The 19,783-nt window shown below is 59.5% G+C and overlaps 2 protein-coding genes across 3 annotated transcripts; both read left to right on the top strand.

The window, feature by feature from the left end:
- Positions 1–4,852: 4,852 nt before the first annotated feature.
- On the top strand, positions 4,853–13,724 carry LOC308616476 (neutrophil elastase-like; the record flags this gene model as incomplete). Of its 2 annotated transcripts, none has more annotated exons than XM_081232709.1 (5): positions 4,853–4,919; positions 11,571–11,727; positions 11,927–12,068; positions 13,073–13,303; positions 13,471–13,724. In XM_081232709.1, 5 exons carry the CDS (start codon positions 4,853–4,855, stop codon positions 13,675–13,677), a joined length of 804 nt encoding a protein of 267 aa, XP_081088835.1. In that variant the 3' UTR covers positions 13,678–13,724. The 2 variants fall into 2 exon arrangements, with proteins under 2 accessions (XP_081088835.1, XP_081088834.1); XM_081232708.1 differs by lacking the exon at positions 4,853–4,919 and adding an exon at positions 11,161–11,227.
- Positions 13,725–15,761: 2,037 nt separating this feature from the next.
- CFD (complement factor D) lies at positions 15,762–18,467 on the top strand. The gene is made up of 5 exons (XM_081232378.1): positions 15,762–16,255; positions 16,914–17,070; positions 17,162–17,306; positions 17,403–17,660; positions 18,247–18,467. The coding sequence occupies exons 1-5, from the start codon at positions 16,198–16,200 to the stop codon at positions 18,406–18,408; spliced, it is 780 nt and encodes a 259-aa protein (XP_081088504.1). The 5' UTR covers positions 15,762–16,197; the 3' UTR covers positions 18,409–18,467.
- The last annotated feature ends 1,316 nt before the right edge of the window (positions 18,468–19,783 follow it).

The raw sequence follows: 19,783 nt of genomic DNA, 5'->3' as shown, positions 1-19,783 counted from the left end.
CTGCCCTGACCGCACGCCCTCCACCCCCTCGCTGCCCCAGAAACCCCCAGCGATGGCCCACACTCACCGACCACCGGCCACCAAGGTTACTTGTGTTGCCATTAAGCCATTTTACACATGGGGAGCCCGAGGCCCAGGGAGCTCCTATCACCACTGGCGTTGCTGGCGCTTATTGGGCACCAGCTGTGTGCCAGGCCCTCACCCCATCCTACAGGCCTGGTCTGTGGGTCCTGGGTCTGTTTATTTGTTTTTCATAATTTATTGCAGTGAAATTCACGTAACATAAAATTCACTCTTTTAAAGGGAACAATTCAGTGGTTTTTAGTGTATTTCACTAGGTTGTGCAACCCTCACCGCTGTCCAGTTCCAGAACACTCCATCACCCCAAAAAGAAGCTCCGTCCCGATTAGCAGTCACCTCTCCTCCCCCTCCCCCAGCTCCTGACAACCACTAACCACTAACTCTCTGTCCCTGTGGACTGGTCTGTTCCGGACGTTTCCCATCAAAGGAATCACACATTGTGTGTCCTTCTGTGTCTGGCTTCTCTCACTGAGCATCGTGTCCTCAGGATCCGTCCACGCTGTAGTGAGTGTCAGGGCTTCACCCCTTTTCACGGCTGAGTGATGTTCCCGGGTGTGGATGGATGTATATCCATTGTCCGTTGATGGTCATCTGGGTTGGTTCCACCCTGGCTAATGTGAATCACGTCGCTGTGGACATTTGTGTACATGTTTTGTTTGAACATCGATTTTCAATGCTATGGATTTGTACCCAGGAGTGGCACTGGGGGTTCAGAATGGGTCCTGCTTTATAGAAGGGGAAACTGAAGCCCAGAGAGGAATGTCAGTGGCTCAGGAGCCCAGAATGGTCCCAGGGAGCCCACCTGCTGATTGTTCAGATGGGGAAACTGAGGCCCTAGGGCGTTGGGGTCCAAGAGCATATGGTCCCAGCTTGGAGCCCCCAACACTGGCCCCCTCAAGAAAGGAGTGTTTTTCTTTTTTCAGGAGAGAAGAGGAAATAGAGGCAGAGACACAGAGGCTGAGCCTCTCCCGTCCTCCTTCCCTCGATCCTGGGTGGGTCGGCTTGGGTCCGCTTGCCCCTTCACCCCACCCCAGCCCGTGTTCCCGGCGAGGCCGTTGCCTGTTGCACCAGCCACAGTTGGAGCGGGAAAGGGGCTGAGGCCACAGCTTCCAGCCCCACTTCCTCTCCACCTGCCGGCCCGACCCCCAGAGGCCCCCAATGGTTCCCTCCCTCCCAGTTACAACCCCCAGGGCTCCCGGTGCCCCCAGCCCCCACACCCAGTCCCATGCCTTCCCAAGCCTCTGCCTTCAGGCAGCCCCCCGGCCCTGCACTCACCTGCCTGCCCCCACCCCAGGCCTGGAGCAGAGAGGAGGACCCCGGGCCATCCCCCTGTCTCGTCTGATGCTGTGACTCCCCTCCCCGCCCCCCCCCCGCCCCCGGGAGGCTCCCTGGTGGGTGAGAGCTTCCGGCCAGGACCCCATGGGCAGTTACTTAGCAAGGTTGTGTGTGTGTGTTTCTTTTTTTCAGTTAAAGCTTTATCGAAATGTGCTTCTCCTACCATACAACCCACACGCTTAACAAATCAGAGGCGTTTAGTATAGTCACAGGGTTGTGCAACCACCACCTCTAATTCCAGAACATTCTCACCACCCTGAAAAGAAGCCCTGTCCCCATGAGCACTCACCCCCATGCTCTCCCCCAGCCCCTGACAACCAGGAACCCACTCTCTGTGTCTGTCCAACAGGACTGGCCTGTTCTGGACGTTTCCCGTCAAAGGGATCACACACTGTGGGTCCTTCTGTGTCTGGCTTCTCTCACTGAGCATCGTGTTCTCAGGGTCCGTCCACGCTGTAGTGAGTGTCAGTGTCTCTCTCTTTTTCAGGGCTGAGTGATGTTCCCCTGTGTGTATCCCCTTTCATCAGCTGATGGTTCATCAAGCTCTTAACTGTATTAGGGAAGTCAGCCCCTGAGGTGGGGTTGTTCTCATGACTCCCCATCATTAACAGATGGGGAAACCGAGGCCCAGAGAGGTGGCGTTTCTAGCCCAGAATCACAAAGCACAGCAGAATGTGAACCCAGGCGAGGGACTCCAGACCCTGGGGTGTACCCACCCCGCGTCTGCTCCCAGAAGAGCCTGGATCTGAGAGAGGCACGTGCTGACCCGGCCCAGCTGCCGAGAGGATGGGCTGAGACGGGGAGAAGCACAGCAGAAAAAGGAAGGGGGTGGTGGGGTGGCAGCGACAGGGCTGGCACCTGTGCTCACCTCACCTCACTGTGCACCCACACACTCCAATACTCTTAACTTATCAAATCCTCCTGCTGTCGCCCTGGGGGAGGGACTATTACTACAATCACCCCACTGTACAGGTGGGGAAACCGAGGCACCAAGCAGCCTGCCCCGCTGGACCGGACAGTGCCAGTCCGCAGAGATGTTCTTGTCAAACGAGAAAAACCAGTTCTGAAAGCAAAAGGCACAGCAGCCCTGGGTTCCTGTGGAGACATGTCAGGGCCACACCCAGGGCTGCGGAGTCCCAGACGCCCGGCGGCCTTTCCCGAGTGACTGGGCTGATGTGTGACTTAAAAACACGTCGGCAATACAGACAGCCAACAGGCACATGAAAAGATCACTAATGATTAGAGAAGAGGAAATCAAAAATACAATGAGGTGTGAATTCTGACCTCACAACGGTCTGAATGGCCACCATCAAAAAGTCTACAAATTACAAATGCTGGAGAGGGTGTGGAGAAAAGGGAACCCTCCTACACTGTTGGTGGGAATGTAAGTTGGTGCAGCCATTAAGGAAAACAGTATGGAGGTTCCTCAAGAAACTAAAAATAGCGTTGCCATATGATCCAGCAATCCCACTCTTGGGCATATACCCCGGACAAAAGTATAATTTGAAAAGATACACGCACCCTTATATTCATAACAGCACTGTTCACAATAGCCAAGACATGGAAACAACCTAAATGTCCATCGACAAAGGAATGGATAAATAAGATGTGGTACATTTATACAATGGAATATTACTCAGCCATAAAAAAGAATGAAATAATGTTATTTGCAGCAACATGGATGAACCTAGATATGATCATACTAAGTGAAGTAAGTCAGGAAGAGAAAGACAAACATCATATGATATCACTTATATGTGGAATCTCAAATATGACACAAATGAACTTATCTTTGAAACAGAAACAGACTCATGGACATAGAGAACAGAGTTATGGTTGCCAAGGGGGAGAGGGGTGGGGGAGGGATGGATTGGGAGTTTGCGGTTAGCAGATGCAAACTATTATACATAGGATGGACAAACAGCAAGGTCCTACTGTATAGCACAGGGAACTATATTCACTATCCTGTGATAAACCATAACAGAAAAGAATATGGAAAAGAATATAAAAATAAATTAATTAATTTGAAAAAAAGAGCCTGGGGGGGGAAAGAAAAGAATATATATATATTTGCTGTTCAGTAGAAATTAACACAACATTGTAAATCAACTCTACTTCAATAAAATTTAAAAGATAAAAAATAAAAACGCATCGGCAGAGGGGCAGCCACCTGCAGGGCAGGAAGCAGTGAGGCACGCAGGCTGCTCCAGGAGTCCTTGGTGCGCAAAACTCAGAGCAGGTGCTTCTGCCTCAGAGACGTTCATTCATTCCAAAGGGGAAAGTGTGACTCGGCGGGAGGGACACACAGGCATCTCCGAGATGCCCCACGTCCTGGGGACCACCGCTCGGTATGCAGACCCCATCTCCGTGTGAGGACCCTGTACAAGCCCATTCGGAGGGACGTTCCCCCAAAACCCCGCCAGGTTGCCACCAAGGACACAGCACGAAGGACAGGAGAGGCTGAGGGGCTGCCCCAGAGCCCAGGAGACTCGGGGAGGTGGTTTGGGGGATCCTGGACCAGAGACTGGCTGATTGTGAAATCCAGGTGGCCTGTGAGGGGGCAAACTTTGTGCAAGATGTGGCCCCGGGGAAGCTGGGGCAGCACATCCGGGAATTCTGCGGACTGCTGTAAGCGTGAAATGATTTCAAAATGAAAAGCTTAAAATCTATTTTTTTTGGCCCCCAAATTCCGTGAGCTCCTCTATCTATGCTTCTGTAGGTTTAAATTTTTCATAATAATGAGTCAGTTATAAATAGATACATAAATAAATGTCTCCCGGCACCAGAGTCTCCCCCTGCCCCCTCCCATGTGGGGCAGCATCCCTGGTCCCAACCACTGCATGCCAGGAGCCCCCCAGTCATGACGACCACAGGTGTCCCCAGATATCTCCAGTTGTCCCTGGGGGAGGAATCGCCCCAGGTGAGAGCTCTGCCTTAGAGAGAAGAGTGACTCCCCCAGACAAAGTGAGGGCAGAGAGATGATCCTGTGGGTCTCAGGAGGCGCAGGGCTCTGAGACCCTCACCCCCTTTTCTGTCCCGCTGAGTGGGTTTATCCCACCCCTGCATACGTCGGCCACATCTCACCTTGCTGGGGCTACAGGGACCCTCTGGGGGCAGGCAGTGCCCCCTTGGAGGTGTGGAAGCTGGGGTGCGTGTCACTGTGAGGCCTGTGGCCACAAGCCCCCTTGTCCAGAGGACCCCCAGCATGGGGTGGGTGGGAGCCAGCTTCCTACATCTCCTGGGGGTGCCGGGACCCCGAGCCTGAGCCTGAAGCCCCTGCAGGCTTCCTGGGGTGCAGCTTTGACCCCCAAGCTCCCGAGCCCTCGAGCTGGAAGGAGGAAGTGGGGACGCCCAGCCCAGGTATGGGGCAACCCTAATAGCCTCCCTGAATTGGAGCTATAAGAGGGGGCGGGCAGGCAGGGGGCATGGCCCAACCATGACCCAAAGCTGCAGACCCTCCAGCCCTGCCCTCGCCCCGGTGCTGCTGGCTGTGCTGCTGGGCGGTGAGTGGGGCCCAAGTCTGTCCGTCCGTCCGTCTGCCTGTCCCACGCCCTCACGGCTCAGATGGGGAAAGTGAAGCAGGACCCGGCTCAGCTGGCTGCTTGGGATGAATGCCTCAAGGGGAGGGGAGGAGAGAAAGGGGGGGCCTGGGATATGCAGCTCTCTTTCCCCATCTGTAAAATGGGCAAAACCTAGTCCTTCCTGCCCAGGGAGGTGCCCTAGGGACTCAGTATAACCAGAATCCCTGGACAGCACCTGGCACCCAGCAAGCACTCAGTAAGTGTGCACGCACGAACGAATGTGTCACCGGGTGAATGACGCACGTCAGAGGAAAAACCGGAGTGAGGGAACCCCTCCGCCCTCATCCTGATGAGGCTTTTTCATGCCTCAATTTGTCCATCTGCAAGATGGGTCATCTTGCCAGCTTCTTCCCCCTCCTGACCTCCAGGACTGGGCGCCGCTGCTTCCTGGGAGCCTTCAGAAATAATAATGTTAATGACCACCGGGCTCTCCCCAGCGCTAACTGTCCTGGGCCTGGGCCTCTTCCCTCCACAGCCCCCCAGCCCCCCTGTGCTGCTATGGGACCTCCAATTTGCACATGGGGAAACGGAGCCTCTGAGGGGTCCCGGTCCTGGTGGAGGCCACACAGCGGCTCTGCCCTCGTCCCCCGACCCCCATCTGGGCTCCCTGGGCGGGGGATGGGGCGGTGGGGTGGGGTCGGTCCCCCGTCCAGGGAGCCGCGGAGGGCGTTAGGCAAGGCGAAGGCCGCTGACCCCGGCGTCCCCCCCAGGTGTAGCCCGGGCCGCGGAGATAGTGGGCGGGCGGGAAGCCCAGCCCCACTCGCGCCCCTACATGGCGTCGCTGCAGAGGTTCCCCAGCAACCACTTCTGCGGGGGGACGTTGATCCACCCGCGCTTCGTGCTGACCGCAGCCCACTGCCTGAGCAACATGTGAGTGAGTGCGCCTGCGCGGTGCGGGCCTGCCCGGGGAGGGGGCGGTGCTCCGAGGGAGGGGGCGCGGCGCTGCCCCGGGGGTCCGAGGGGGAGAGGCGCGGCCTGCCTCCGCTTGCCTGGTCTCAGCCCCTCCGTCCATCTGCCCAACCCTCTCATCCCAAACTAGGCGGGCACCTGCCCTGCTCCCCAGCCCGACGTGACGCCCTGATGCCCCAGGAGGATTAGCTCAAGCCAGGGGTCCAACCCTCGGGGGCAAGATGCAGACGGGGGCGGGGGCGTCTCCTGGGATGGTGGGCAGTCCCCGAGGGGCTGCACCCTGGGCCTCAGGACGGGGGTGGGGGGCACGTGGGGGGGGGTCGGGGTCCCAGAAATGAACGCCCTGACCCTCAGGAACCCGTTGCGGGTGAGCGTGGTGCTCGGGGCCCACCGCCTGCAGGCCTCCGAGCCCACCGAGCAGAGGTTCAGCATCAGCCGCCTGTTTGAGAACAACTACAACCCACAGGAGACGCTGAATGACGTCCTCCTCCTGCAGGTGGGTGGGTGGGGCCAGCAGGGCCCAGGGACCCCTGTTCATTCATTTTCCAGCACCTACTGTACAGGAGCCCCTGCGGGCATGGGACACGGCCTGGTGGGGAGAGAGCCAGTCACCACCTTCTGAGCACGCGGGATGCCCCCACGCCCCGCCCCCAGGCTTTGGCCGGCTGTGGCCCCTCCCTGCTCCCTGCGCTGTTCCCAGATACCCTCAGCCTTGGCACCAGCCTCCCCTCCTCAGGGAAGCATCCCCTCGCCCTACTTGAGTGACAGCCACCCCTCCCCCAATACACTGTTCATCACTGGGCTATGTTTCCCTTGACTCTGCCACCTGCCATTCTCTTCTTGGCCCCTCCCAGCCCCAAAGATCAACTCCCAGAAGGCAGAGGTAGGATCCCCAGGGCTTAGCCCAGGATCAAGCATACAGTTGGTGCTCAATAAGTGCTTTGTAAGTGAATGAATGCAACAGTGACCAGTGCTGCAAAGGGGAGTCTCATGGCCTCGGGGAATGTGAAACTGAGCCCTGGCAGGTTTGGAGGGTGATCAGGGCAGCCTCCCTGGAGGAGGTGACCCTTGAGGTAGAGCCAGGCGGAGGGAACAGCATGTGCAAAGGCCTGGAGGAGGCACTTTGAGATAATCGTCCAGGGGTGGCTGCGGGTCCTGGAGACACACTGCCCACCAACCGCCCTCTGTCCCAGCTGGACCGCCCGGCCACCCTCAACGCCCAGGTTGCGGTGGCCCAGCTCCCCCAGCAGAACCAGCTGCTGCCCCACGGCACTCAGTGCCTGGCCATGGGCTGGGGCCGCCTGGGCACCTTTGAGCCGCTGCCCCAGGTCCTGCAGGAGCTCAACGTCACCGTGGTCACTTTCCTGTGTCGTCCAGAGAACGTGTGCACCTTTGTGCCCCAACGCAGCGCTGGCATCTGTTTTGTATGTACTGGGGGCTGCAGCTCGGTGGCTGCAGGGACAGCCGGGAGAAGGAGGGAGGGCAGGCAGGCGGGTGCCTCTGTCACACCATCTGGAGGGTGGGCACACCCATCGTGAGGGGGTAACGGGGCCTTCATGGGTCTGGGGGCTTTTCCACCCTGCAGCCCCCCTTGGGCGGGTGCCCCAGCCCCACTCCGGGGGCCACACCCAGAATTCTGGGGTCCAGGTATATAGTAGGGGGCCAATAAATGCCCGCTCTCCTCCAGAGGGACCTCCCCTCCCTGTCTCACCCACATACTGTAAAGAAAATTCTAGACTGGAATCATTTCACCCCTACGTGGCCCCTTCCCCTGAGGTAGCCTCATCTGGCTGCTGGCCTGGCCTGAGTGACTGACCGACCTGCCCCCTCCCCAGGGGGACTCGGGCGGCCCCTTGATCTGCGACGGTGTCATCCAGGGCGTGGACTCCTTTGTGATCCGGGGATGCGCCAACCGCCAGTACCCCGACTTCTTCGCTCGCGTCTCCCTCTACGTAGACTGGATCCGCTCAGTGCTGAGCAACGCGGGGGGCGAGGACGGCCCCTGAGCTCCCCCGGGCACTGAGGCCATGCTGTGGACAGACGCAGCGGGTCTGCTTCTGCGCCCGTGCCCCGCTTCCTGCCCCTCCCCGGCTCTTGGGAGCCAGGCAGACCCACGGTGCGTCAATAAAAGCTGAACCGTCCCCCCGGCTCCTCTGTGTCCTTTCCACGGGGAGATGTGGGGGAGAGTGGCCCAGGGTCTTCAGCATCCGAGTCCCCAAACCCCGAGCTCGGAGTCGGGGTGGGAATAGAGGCCTGGAAGTTGGAGGAGGGCACAGGTCACAGCGGATCCTACTCCCCAGATGCCCGCAGACGTGGGTTCTAACCCAGCCCCGCCAGTGTGACCCGGGGCAAGTTGCCACCCCTTTCTGTGCCTCAGTTTCCTCATCTGGAAAATGGAGTCACTCCAGACATTTCCCAAGTGTCCAAGGAGCCCCACCCGGGCCCTCAGGGCTAGGGGTGTCCTGTCCAGTTCTGTGTCTCCCAGCTCCGGGGCCACTTGAAGACCAAGCTCTCATAACATGGGGTGCCCAGGGCCTGTGGGGCTCCTGACCAGTCAGGGGCAGTCAGAAGGGCTATTAGGGAGGCTTCTTGAAGGAGGCAGCAATGCCTGAATACGAACAAAAGGAGAAGTGTCGCCAGGCAAGGCACAGCCAGTGTAAGGGCCCTGCATCAGGACAAGCTTGGGGGTGTGGGGGAAGGAGAGCAGGTCAGGGAGAGGGCAGGGTTGGAGCATGCAGGGCCACAGAATGAACTGGGGTCTAGAGGAGAGGCCTGAGGCCAGGCAGAGGTAGGGGTCATTGGCCAGCCGTGGAGAGGGCACGTGGCCTTAGCAATGAGGCAGTGGAGGCTCAGAGAGAGGGGCCAACCAGCTCACCGGACACACCAGAGTTGGAAGGCAGCTCTTTTGTTATTGATTTACTCTGCCGCCATCTGGTGGCAGCATGCGAATTCAAGCTGGAGCCAGAACCCCCAGGGCTGCCCCCTTTTTAACTGTTCCACACCTCAGCTGACCACCCCAGGGGAGTAGATGGGACTGGTTTTCCACTTCAGCAGGAGCAAGGGTGTGCTGAGACCTGAGACGAAGCCAGAACCCTGGGAAACGCAAGCTGATAAGTGTTGAGGGAATGCCGGGAATTTTCTGCATTTCCCACGGGCCAGCGGCAGGGAAGTGGTTTCTATAAAAAGCCCAGAGGGATTTTGGTGCCCAGCACTGGGGGTAAATGAGGTTTGCTGGAGGGAATGTTGGATTGAGCCCATTGATGGGAACAGAAAGACCCAGAAAAAAACAGCCCCGGGTGTTTTCTATTTTCTTTTTTTTTTTTTTGGCTGCCTTGGGTCTTTGTTGCTGTGCACGGGCTTTCTCTAGCCCCCGCTCGCACGGGGGCTACTTTTCATAGGGGTGCGCGGGCTTCTCACTGCGGTGGCTTCTCTTGTTGCGGAGCACAGGCTCTAGTTGCGCGGGCTCAGTAGTTGTGGCGCACGGGCTTCAGTAGTTGTGGCTCGCAGGCTCTAGAGTGCAGGCTCAGTAGTTGTGGCGCATGGGCTTAGTTGTTCCGCGGCAATGTGGGATCTTACCGGACCAGGGCTCGAACCCATGTCCCCTGCACTGGCAGGCGGATTCTTAACCATTGCACCACCAGGGAAGCCTGTTTTCTATTTTCTATGAGCTCAAGGACAGCACTTTCTCAGCTGAGAACTTTACAAAAGTTCATTCATTTAATCCTCAGGACAATCCTGTGAGATGGGAGCCTATAACTTCCATTTTACAGACGAGGAAACTGAGGCATGGAGGGGTTACATCCATAGCCTGAAGTCATAGTGGGCAAGTGGCCACTCCAGGATCTGAACCCAGAGTCCACAAGCTTAGCCACCATGACCTGTGAGGAAATAACATACAGGTGGTGCTCAATATAGATGCAGCTTTTGTTTAAATCCAGTCTCCCTGCCTGAGGCATGGTCTCCTCCATTATTCCCACCCCCATTGGAAACAGGGTTATGTATACAGCAGGTGCTTACCAAGTGCTCTATGGTAGCTTTAACTCAACAGGGTGGCGACCCCACCGAGAGGGGGAGAGATGGGGGTTTGCTTGCCTGTGGCCACACACCAAGGAGGAGCCCAGGGACAAACTGGACTCCAGCCCCAGCCCGCCTCTGGGTGTCCCTGAGGGCCCCCGCCTGCCTGTTCCTGCAGATGGATCCGTTGGTTCCCTCGCCTGAACCCTGCTCCAAGCCAGGAGAACGTTGCTTCTTGCAACAGCCTTGGCTATGGCCGTTGCAGCTGGAGCAGCCTGGGACGGGGTGGGGTGGGGGGTGGGAAGTTGAACGGGGGCCACGGGGCTGGGAACTGGCCCTGGTGGACCCCATCTCCATTATTCGGCTTGAGTTCTTCCAAGGTCCAGGCTGAAGCTCTCAAACTTGGTTGGAGATCCACGGTCCAGCCTCCAGGCCTGGGTGGGAATTTTCCCTCTGCCTCAGGCTGGAAGGGGGTTCAGAGAAGCTCAGAGGGGTGCGGGTGGGGTGGGGGTGGGAGGGATTCCTTCTCAGAACCTCTGAGGGCCCCCAGAGACTGACCAGGTCCCAGGTGGGAGTGAGTTCCCCGTTAGGAGCAACAACCAAAAAGAGGTTGGAAGTCCGGGCTCCAAGAGGGAGACGCAAGGCTGGGGAATAGGCAGCAAGTCTCCCTCCAGCTGTGCATTGTGGGCACCTGGGTTCAAAGCCCAGTTCCTCCACCACTTCACTGGGTAGGCAGCTCATGGGGGGACCCCTGCCACGCCTCCCAAATGTCAGGACAGGGCTGCATGCACGTGGTTGCCGTTGCCCTGGGTAAACTGAGGCACGTGGGCGTCCCAGCCAACTCCTCTGGGCCGGGGTGGTCAGATTTAGCAAAAATACAGTACTCCCAGCTAACTTTGAATGTCGGACAAACAAAGACAAACTTTGTATGTAAGTACATCCTGTGCTTATATTTGGGATATACTTATGCTTAAAAAAAAGAAAGTTTATCTGACATTCCGATTTAATTGTGCATCCTGAGTTTGATCTGGGGGCCCCCCTGGAGCCAGCCCCGCCCCTTGCACACATCCTCTCTCCCCTGTTCTTCCCATCACCCCCTCGTCCCCCACGTCCCAGAATGGGGAGAGGAAGCTGGGGCACCAGGCCCCCCCACGGGCAACTGCAACGGCCTCCAGGCATGGGGGCTATAAGAGGGGCAGGTGGGCACAAAGGGCAGAGACGCCAGAGCACCTGCCCAGCCATGATCCAAAGCTGCAGACCCTCCAGCCCTGCCCTGGCCGCTGTCCTGTTGGCTGTGCTGCTGGGCGGTGAGCGGGGCCCGGGTGTGTCCCTGGGGTCCATTCCTGCCTCTCCACCTGCTGGGGACCCTCCCAGCCCCCTCATCCTCATGGGGAGTGACAGCTGGGATAAGGAGAAGGCTGAGGTCCTGAGTGGTGAGGTCTGAACAGCGGGGTCTCTGGGGGCTCCCAGTGGGTGAAGTCCAGACCTAGCTGCGCCCTGGCAGGGGGACCGTGCAGGCCCCCTCCCCTCTCTGGGCGACAAGCACGGCAAGAACCCGACCCGGTGGGGTCCTGGGAGAGGGGCGGATGTTCCCGGGCGGGGGCGGGGCTCCTCCGCGCCGCTCACCGCCGCCACCGCCCTTGCCCCCAGGCCCTGCGCTGGCCTCGGAGATCGTGGGGGGCCGGCCGGCCAGGCCGCACGCGTGGCCCTTCATGGCGTCCCTGCAGAGGCGCGGACGCCACTTCTGCGGCGCCACCCTGATCGCGCGGAACTTCGTGCTGTCGGCCGCGCACTGTCTGAACGGCCTGTGAGTGTCCCCGCACGTCCCCATCTCGGGTTCCAGTCCGCCCGCCGCGGGAGGGTCGCGCGGGCCGTGCTGCGGGCCCGGGGTGGGGCCTTCCGGCGAAGGCGCGAGGGTCTGCAGGTCCTCCTGCGCTCGGGCGGGGTCTCTCCGCCGCTCCCGACCCCGGGGGCGCCCCAATCGCCTCCTGTTCCCCCCGCCCCAGGAACTCCCGGTCGGTGCGCGTGGTGCTGGGGGCACATAACCTGCGGCGGCGAGAGCAGACCTGGCAGACGTTCAGGGTCCAGCGGGTCTTTGAAAACGGCTTCAACCCCTTGAGCCTGCAGAACGACATCGCGGTTCTCCAGGTGCGCGGCCGGGGGCGGGGCAGGAAGGGCAGGTGCAAAGGCCCGGGGGAGGCTTGGGGAGGGCGGGACAGGGGCAGGAGCCTGGTGGACAAGGCTGGCGGGCGCAGACCTGGTGTCGCCCCCATCTCTGTGTGCCTCAGTCTCCCCCTCTGTGAAACAGAGTACTCCCCACCCCCACCCCACCCCCGCCGTGCAGGGCTGTCAGAGATTAGATGAGGTGACAGCGAGAAAGGTATTTTTGTGCTGGCGGAGGGCAGGGGCAGTCTCCCTCTTTGCCAAATGGGGCAAAATTCCCCACATTCGGGCCAGTGGGAGACTGGAGGGAGAAACCTGCCTTTCCCCTCTGCTTGCCCAGCTATGATTATTCTCAGGGAATGTTCTAGGACAAGGGTTTTATGGTTGTTGCTATGGCCCATAGTTTGCTTTACCTACTGTTTTGTTTTTTTTTTTAAGAAGATGTTGGGGGTAGGAGTTTATTAATTAATTTATTTATTTTTGCTGTGTTGGGTCTTCGTTTCTGTACAAGGGCTTTCTCTAGTTGTGGCAAGCGGGGGCCACTCCTCATCGCGGTGTGCGGGCCTCTCACTATTGTGGCCTCTCTTGTTGCGGAGCACAGGCTCCAGACGCACAGGCTCAGTAGTTGTGGCTCACGGGCCTAGTTGCTCCGCGGCATGTGGGATCCTCCCAGAGCAGGGCTCAAACCCGTGTCCCCTGCATTAGCAGGCAGATTCTCAACCACTGTGCCACCAGGGAAGCCCTATTACCTACTGTTTACTGCACTCAAGACAGATCCAGGGATGCCCTGAGCCACGGTGACTGCTCCCACTTTACAGATGGGGAAACTGAGGCTTGAAGTGGGAGGCAACCTGCAGGGTGGGTGTCCTGCTCTGAAACATCCCAGAACCATGGTGGAGCCTCGGTTGGGGAAACCAGGGCCCAGAGCGGCAAGGGTCATCACTCCCCACCCTCTGTGACATGCCACTGCTCCGTCCCACCTGCTGCAGCTCAGTAGCATGGCCACCATCAACACCAACGTGCAGGTGGCCCGGCTGCCCACCCAGGACCAAGGCGTGGGAGAAGGGGTGCAGTGTGTGGCCATGGGCTGGGGCCAGCTGGACACCAACCGGCCACCGCCCCCAGTCCTGCAGCAGATCAACGTGACCGTGGTGACAGCCCTCTGCCGCCCCTCCAACGTGTGCACCCTGGTGCCAGGCCAGCATGCTGGCATCTGCTTTGTACGTACCCCATGTTCCCCCGAGCCACCACCACGCTCTCATCCAGGCTGCAGCAACTAGGACTACAGCCAGACCCATGGAAGGAATCCCCGACCCTGAAGGGGGTGGGTGGGGGTGTGAGGGTGGGGACTGGAAGCCCAGACTCCCGAACTTGTCTGGCTCCACAGGGGGACTCCGGCGGGCCCCTGGTCTGCAACAGACTGGTCCACGGGATCGATTCCTTCATCCGAGGGGGTTGCGGCTCCGGGATCTACCCAGACACCTTTACCTCCGTCGCCAAGTTTGCAGACTGGATCAACTCCATCATCCGCCGCTACGGTGACGATGACGGCCCCTCTCTCCACCCTAGGGACGCTGCGTGCAGGACCTGCTAGAAGGGGCTTCTCCTGTCACCCCACCTCACCTGCCCCTGGCTGGGCCCTTCCCATGCAGCATCATGTGGCACCTAGCACAATAAAAACATTCTGCTTTGTAGAATGTGTCTGGGTGTTTGTTGGTTGTGCAACCGAGTGTCGAAAGTCCTCAGGAGAATGTCTTGGGCATGTCACGAGTACGCTGCCACCAGGTGGCAGCTAATTCAGGGCATTGGGGTAAGGAGTCCCTTCCCCACCCTCTACAAAAGGATACTGATTGCCATTTCTGGTTTTTCCTCCTATAAAGCATAATTAAACTAATGTTGCAGGTGGCGATAATGAAAAGCACTGTAGCAAGTGTTCATGAGTGCTTACAAGGCATAGAAATCATTCTGAGTCTTTGCAAGTATTCTCACTCAACTGGTCCTCTCCACCCTCGAGGCAGGTCCTATGAGTTGCCCCACTTTACAGATGAGGAAGTAGAGGTGCAGAGAGCTGTGAAGCCACGCTCAGGAGCTTGGGTTTGAGTCCCAGCTCTGTGACTTTGGGCAACTTGCTTGCTGTCTCTGAGCCTCAGTTTCCCTGTGGGGAAGAGTGAGGAGCTATCTGGGAAGGACCCAGCCAGGGGTTGGGATCCCAGGCCAGCCTTGGCCTCACTGGGTGGGGAGACAATCCCTCCCCCACCTCCCCAGCCTTCTGCCTTGGCAGGGGTCGGGGGGCAAAGCCGAGCAGATGTTTCACAAGGAAACACCCAGCCCCGAAGGAGTCACAGCCCTGGGGGAGACGACCAGCCTGTACCCCTCTTCTGCCTCTGAGCCTGAGAAGGAACCTCCTGGGGCCACAGGTGGGGACCACGACACATGTGGTCTCTGCCATCACTCGGCTCACAGTCTGATGGTGGGGGAAACAATCACCCAAGCAAGCAAATGAGAGAAGTAACATCAGGTAACACCCCTTCCCCCACCCCGGACCCCACACCAGGGGGCCAGGATAAATCTCTCCCTCTCTGTCCCCTCGTGCCAAACCCTCAAATACCCCATCCCTGCAGCAGCACCCCGGGGGGGTCCCACCTCAAGGTCGTTAACGTTTTCTGTTCCCTCTGCCTGCCAGCTCTTCCCTCAGGTTGTCACCGGGGCACACCTCCCCCCAAGTGCCAGCGGCTCAGAAAGGTGACCCACTGCCCTGCAATCACTTTTTCCACTTAATACTACACCCTGGCGGTCTTTCCATGTCAACAAAGCATCCGGGGACGTGCAGGGTTATTTATTGAACCATCTTGTCTTGTTGGGTCATTTCTAAATTTTGTTGCAATTTTCAACACTCTTACTTACATAATCTGGACTCCACATGCGAATGGGCTTTCGTTTCAGAGTTTCTGATTTGAGTAAGAAAACATGCTGGGATCTAACAAATCACATTTGCTATGTTGTTTTCTATTTTTCTTTTCACCATGAAAAGAAGTAGAGGGGAAAAGACTGTGCACTGTTCCCACTGGGAACAGCTTGAGGTCCTCCTCACCCTTCTGGTCACACGCAGCATCTCCCACTAGTAGGTTCACGAGATGTTGACCCACCATCCCCAACTTATAGAGGGCCATGTGACCTAGGTTCTGCTCCTCAGAACCTGCCACCCCCTGCCCACAGTGACAGTGTAGGGGCATGAGATCCAAGCTCGGCCAGTCAGAGGCAGGCTTGAGATTCTGGCTAGAGTGATGGGGAATTTGCGGAGGGCTGACTGAGCTCCTGGGCTGAGTCTGGGGCCCCTGGGGTCACAACAGGGGAGCCTGGTGAGGAGAAAAGCCACCAAGGAGGAAAGGAGGAACCAAAGGCAGAAACCTGACCTTGTTCAGGTAACTGGATCAAGCTACACCTGAAGGTAGATCCATGAACTTTCCACATAATTTCCTTGTAGAAGGCTCCACCCAGTTTGCCTCGGTTTTTCTGTCACTTGTATCCAACGGTCTTTCCAGCTGCCCCATACACACCACCTTTCCAATATTCTACTTGTTGGGGGTATCAAGCTCCAGAGCCACAGCAACAGGGACAAGGGTGTTGGATGACCTCTCCCCCACCCCCACACGACTTCCTCTCCAAGTTGCAGGAGGAAGAGAAAGAAGAGAGAAGCTGAAAATGAGGAAGTGGGTTGTTTACAAACTGTGGTTTCCAGCTGCTGTTGTGAAACTTTGGGGCTGCAAAGGCACCCTGGGGAGACGGGGCCGTGGGGCTGGGTGTAGGTCCATCCCTCTGCTCTGCCTGCTGCCCACCCTGAGGGGTTGCTCCCCACACCGGGGCCAGCCCTGGGCCAGGCTCACAGAGGCGGGACGCACGCCCAGCAGCCTGTCTGTACTCTTGGTACAAAGTCCATGGAAGACAACCACACCCCTGGGGAGGGTGGACAGGCGGCGTCCCCTTGCCCAACTGGGCTGCTGCCCACCTGGCTGATAGGGCCTGTGGGAAGGCCCGCGAGGGCCCGCCCCCTTCCACCCTCATAAAAGCACCCCCAGGGCCTGGCCTGGGTCAGTGTCAAGGCCACAGCAGCATAATGGCGGACCGCTCCCTGGACCTGGCGGCTCTGATCCTCCTCGGGGCGGCCGTGTGTGGTGAGTGGACCTGGGCCTGTGGTGACCGCTGGGGGCCACCAGCCTGCAGGGCGGTCAGCCAGGGGGCCTGCTCTGTCAAACAGGACTGTCCTCCAGCCCCCCCAAGTGGGCAGGGAGGGGGCAGGTTTCATGTGAACGGAAGGCTCTGAAAACCAAGGAATTCTCAAAATTTTGGTGGTTTATTTTTCTTGGGGGGGGAGGGGGCCGGGCTGTGCAGCTTGTGGGATCTTAGTTCACCCACCAGGGATTGAACCCGTGCACTCGGCAGTGAAAGCAACGAGTCCTAACCACTGGACCACCAGGGGGAATTCTCAAAACTTTGAACCTAGCTTTCCACACACTGGAAAACCGGCAGCTCGAGGGGCAAATGGCTGGCAGGGGTGTTGGGTTTGGACAGTCCGGCTTTCCTTTTTTAAATTGAAGCCTCAGGCCCAATGTGTAGGTATGGAGTTTGCCCCAGACTCGGTCACTCCCTATCATCTGTCTTCTCGGGTATTCCTCCCTGGGCCCCCCGGAGTTTGCAACTCTGTGGGGAGGATTGTAAGGATGGATTTCCAGGTCTGAGGGGTGCTGGGGCCGCCTCGGGGTAGAGAGGGAATCCTAGCGGGGAGGGCTGCAGTCACCCCCGAAGTCCTCACGCTGACCTGCCTACCTCCAGCGGCTCAGCCCCGCGGCAGGATCCTGGGCGGCCGAGAGGCCATGTCCCACTCGCGGCCCTACATGGCATCCGTGCAGGTGAACGGCAAGCACGTGTGCGGAGGCTTCCTGGTGGCCGAGCAGTGGGTGATGAGCGCAGCGCACTGCCTGGAGGATGTGTGAGTGGCCTGGGGCAAAGAGCGGGACGGGGTGGGGTGAGGTGCGGCGGGAACGTGGCTCTGATGTGGGTCCACCCACCCCCCCTACCAGGGCCGACGGGAAGGTGCAGGTGCTCCTGGGCGCGCACTCCCTGTCACAGCCGGAGCCCTCCAAGCGCCTGTACGACGTGCTACGCGCAGTGCCCCACCCGGACAGCCGGACGGACACCATCGACCACGACCTCCTCCTGCTGCAGGTCTGCTGAGTCTAGCCCCAGTCCCCCCTGCTGCCCCGGGGCCCCCGCCCCCGCCCCCGCCCCGACCCTAACATCCCCTTCCGCCCCAACCCCCAGCTCTCTGAGAAGGCCGTGCTGGGCCCCGCCGTGCAGACCCTGCCCTGGCAGCGCGAGGACCGCGACGTGGCGGCCGGCACGCTCTGCGACGTGGCCGGCTGGGGCGTGGTCACTCACGCTGGCCGGCGGCCCGACCGCCTGCAGCACCTACTCCTGCCGGTGCTCGACCGCGCCACCTGCAACCTGCGCAAGTACCATGACGGCACCATCACCAAGAGCATGATGTGCGCGGAGAGCAGCCACCGGGACAGCTGCAAGGTGCAAGGGCGGGGCTGGGCCACTAGAGCGGTGGGGTCCGCGGCCTCTGGAGGGCGGGTCAGAGGGGGCCCGGCCTGCTGGGGGCGGAGCCAACAGAAGGGGCGGGGCGCGCGGGAATACAGGAGGCGAGGCTAATGGAAAGGGCGGGCTGTGCGGGGGAGCTCGCAGAGTGCCCCCCCCCAGGAGAGTGGGCGTGGCCTGAGGCAGGTGTGGGGGCTGAGATGGGTCAATGACACAGACTGGGTAGGCGTGGCTGGCCTGAAGTCTAAGCAGGGTTGGGAGGAGAGGTGGGATCTGGAAGAGGGTGCGGACGAGTTGGGGCCCGAGCTTGGAGAGGGCCAGGAGTGGGGCAGGGTCGGAGGAGTGGGCTGCTCCACTTCTGTGGGACGGAGTGCGGAGTGGAGCCTGGAGAGGGGTGGAGCCGAAAGCCGGCGGAGGTGGGACCTTGGTGGGCGGGGCCTGAGATTGACGAGCGAGGGAACTGTTGGGACCGGCGGGCTGAGGGGAATTGCAGCAGGCGCCGGTGGAGCCGGACAGGACGCCTGCGGCGGCCCTGCACCGGACCTCATGACATCGCTCCCTGTAGGGTGACTCTGGAGGCCCGCTGGTGTGCGGCGGCGCGGCCGAGGGCGTGGTCACCTCGGGCTCACGTGTTTGCGGCAACCGCAAGAAGCCCGGCATCTACACGCGCTTGGCGAGCTACGTGGCCTGGATCGACGGAGTGATGGCTGAGGACTCAGCTGTCTGAGGAGGACCTGAGGGGCGGCGGTCACGGGGGCCCGAGCAATAAAGTCATCCACTCCTGCACCCGGTCCGCCTTTACAGATTGCACGCTGCGTGAGGGAGCGGATGGAGGCGAGCCAAACTGAGGGGGGCGGCAGCGTCCTGGTAATCCGGTGCCAGGAGGTGACCCAAAGGCTGAGAGACGGCGTGCCTGGCGTAGGGATCTTCGGGGACAAAAGTCCGGAGACCCCACGCCCTTCAAGCCGGGCTGGAGCTGCCAGGAGTCGCTTCACGTCTCGGCCACGTGGTGGCGCCCTTACTCTCCACAGGGCCTGCGTTCCTAGGCCATCCCCAGGTGCTGCGCGGTTCACTGAGCAAAGCTGACTGGTGTCCCAGAGCAGCTCCACTGATTGGAGGCCCAGGGGACTCACTGTCCTCCTGGGTCTTTACCCTTTTGGGAAGTGACAGGGCAGAACCCAGGTCCTGAGGCCCTGTGCCCTCTCTCCCACCTGGACGAGGGGCCACTGAAGCCCAGCACCTACTAGGCCCCAGGTGTTAAGCCTGGTCCACAAAGGGGGTCTCTGACCTCTCTTTGGTCAAGGAGACTGAGGGTCTGAGAGGTGGTCGTGTGCCCCACCAGGGACTGGAATTGGAACCTATGGCCAGTTTTTGTTTTACTGCTATGGAGCGTTCATTCATATGGAACCACTTGTTGAGTGCCTACTGTGTAGCCACAGCTGAGACCCAGCCCTGTTCATAGGAACCGGGTCAAATATTCCATTGCACAGGATGGAACTCATAAGTCATCCTGAAGACGGGCCTGGGGTTCTCAGCGTACTCGTTGTTCATCTGAAATTCAGACTTAGCTGTCGTCCCGCATTTTACCTGGCACCACTAGTGGGGACTACAGACCAGACTAGGCTGTCCGTGTTGGTGAGCCGGGGGCCCCGAGGTCAGAGCAGGACCAGGTGGAGTAGATGGGGCAGGCAGAGGGGGAGGGATCTGTGGGTCTCCAGGCAGGAGACACAGGCTCCATGCTTTCTACCCCATGGGGGGTTTCTGCAGTCACATGAAAACTCAGAAGTCCCTGTGACACAGCCGTCTGAGAGCCCTGTGACCCTGCAGGGCCTCTGCTAGCAATTTCCCCACAGATGCTGGTGGGAGGGGGAGGGGACAACCCTGAGCAACAGGGGAGGGGGAGCGTGCAGGGAGGGTGGGCCACGTAGCCGTGCCCCCCCCCACTGCAGACGGGAACCCACTTGCCATGGGGAGTCAAGGGCAGCTTCCCGCTTCTATTTCCGGAGGATGGTGGCCTCGGCCTCCTCACCTGCAGCTGAGACCCGTGGACCTGGCTCTGAGGCTGAGGGCACAGTGAACACGCAGCCCGACGGACTGACCTG

The sequence above is a fragment of the Mesoplodon bidens genome (assembly GCF_964165515.1).
Source record: "Mesoplodon bidens genome assembly, chromosome: 4".
Taxonomy (NCBI): Eukaryota; Metazoa; Chordata; class Mammalia; order Artiodactyla; family Ziphiidae; genus Mesoplodon; species Mesoplodon bidens.
This window is presented reverse-complemented; position numbering and strand designations above follow the sequence as displayed.

Coding starts and splice junctions, on each gene's coding strand:
- CFD (XM_081232378.1), top strand. CDS start 16,198: ATGGCGGACCGCTCCCTGGACCTGGCGGCTCTGATCCTCCTCGGGGCG. Junction 16,256..16,913: donor CCTCGGGGCGGCCGTGTGTG/GTGAGTGGACCT, acceptor GCCTACCTCCAG/CGGCTCAGCCCCGCGGCAGG. Junction 17,307..17,402: donor ACGACCTCCTCCTGCTGCAG/GTCTGCTGAGTC, acceptor CCCAACCCCCAG/CTCTCTGAGAAGGCCGTGCT.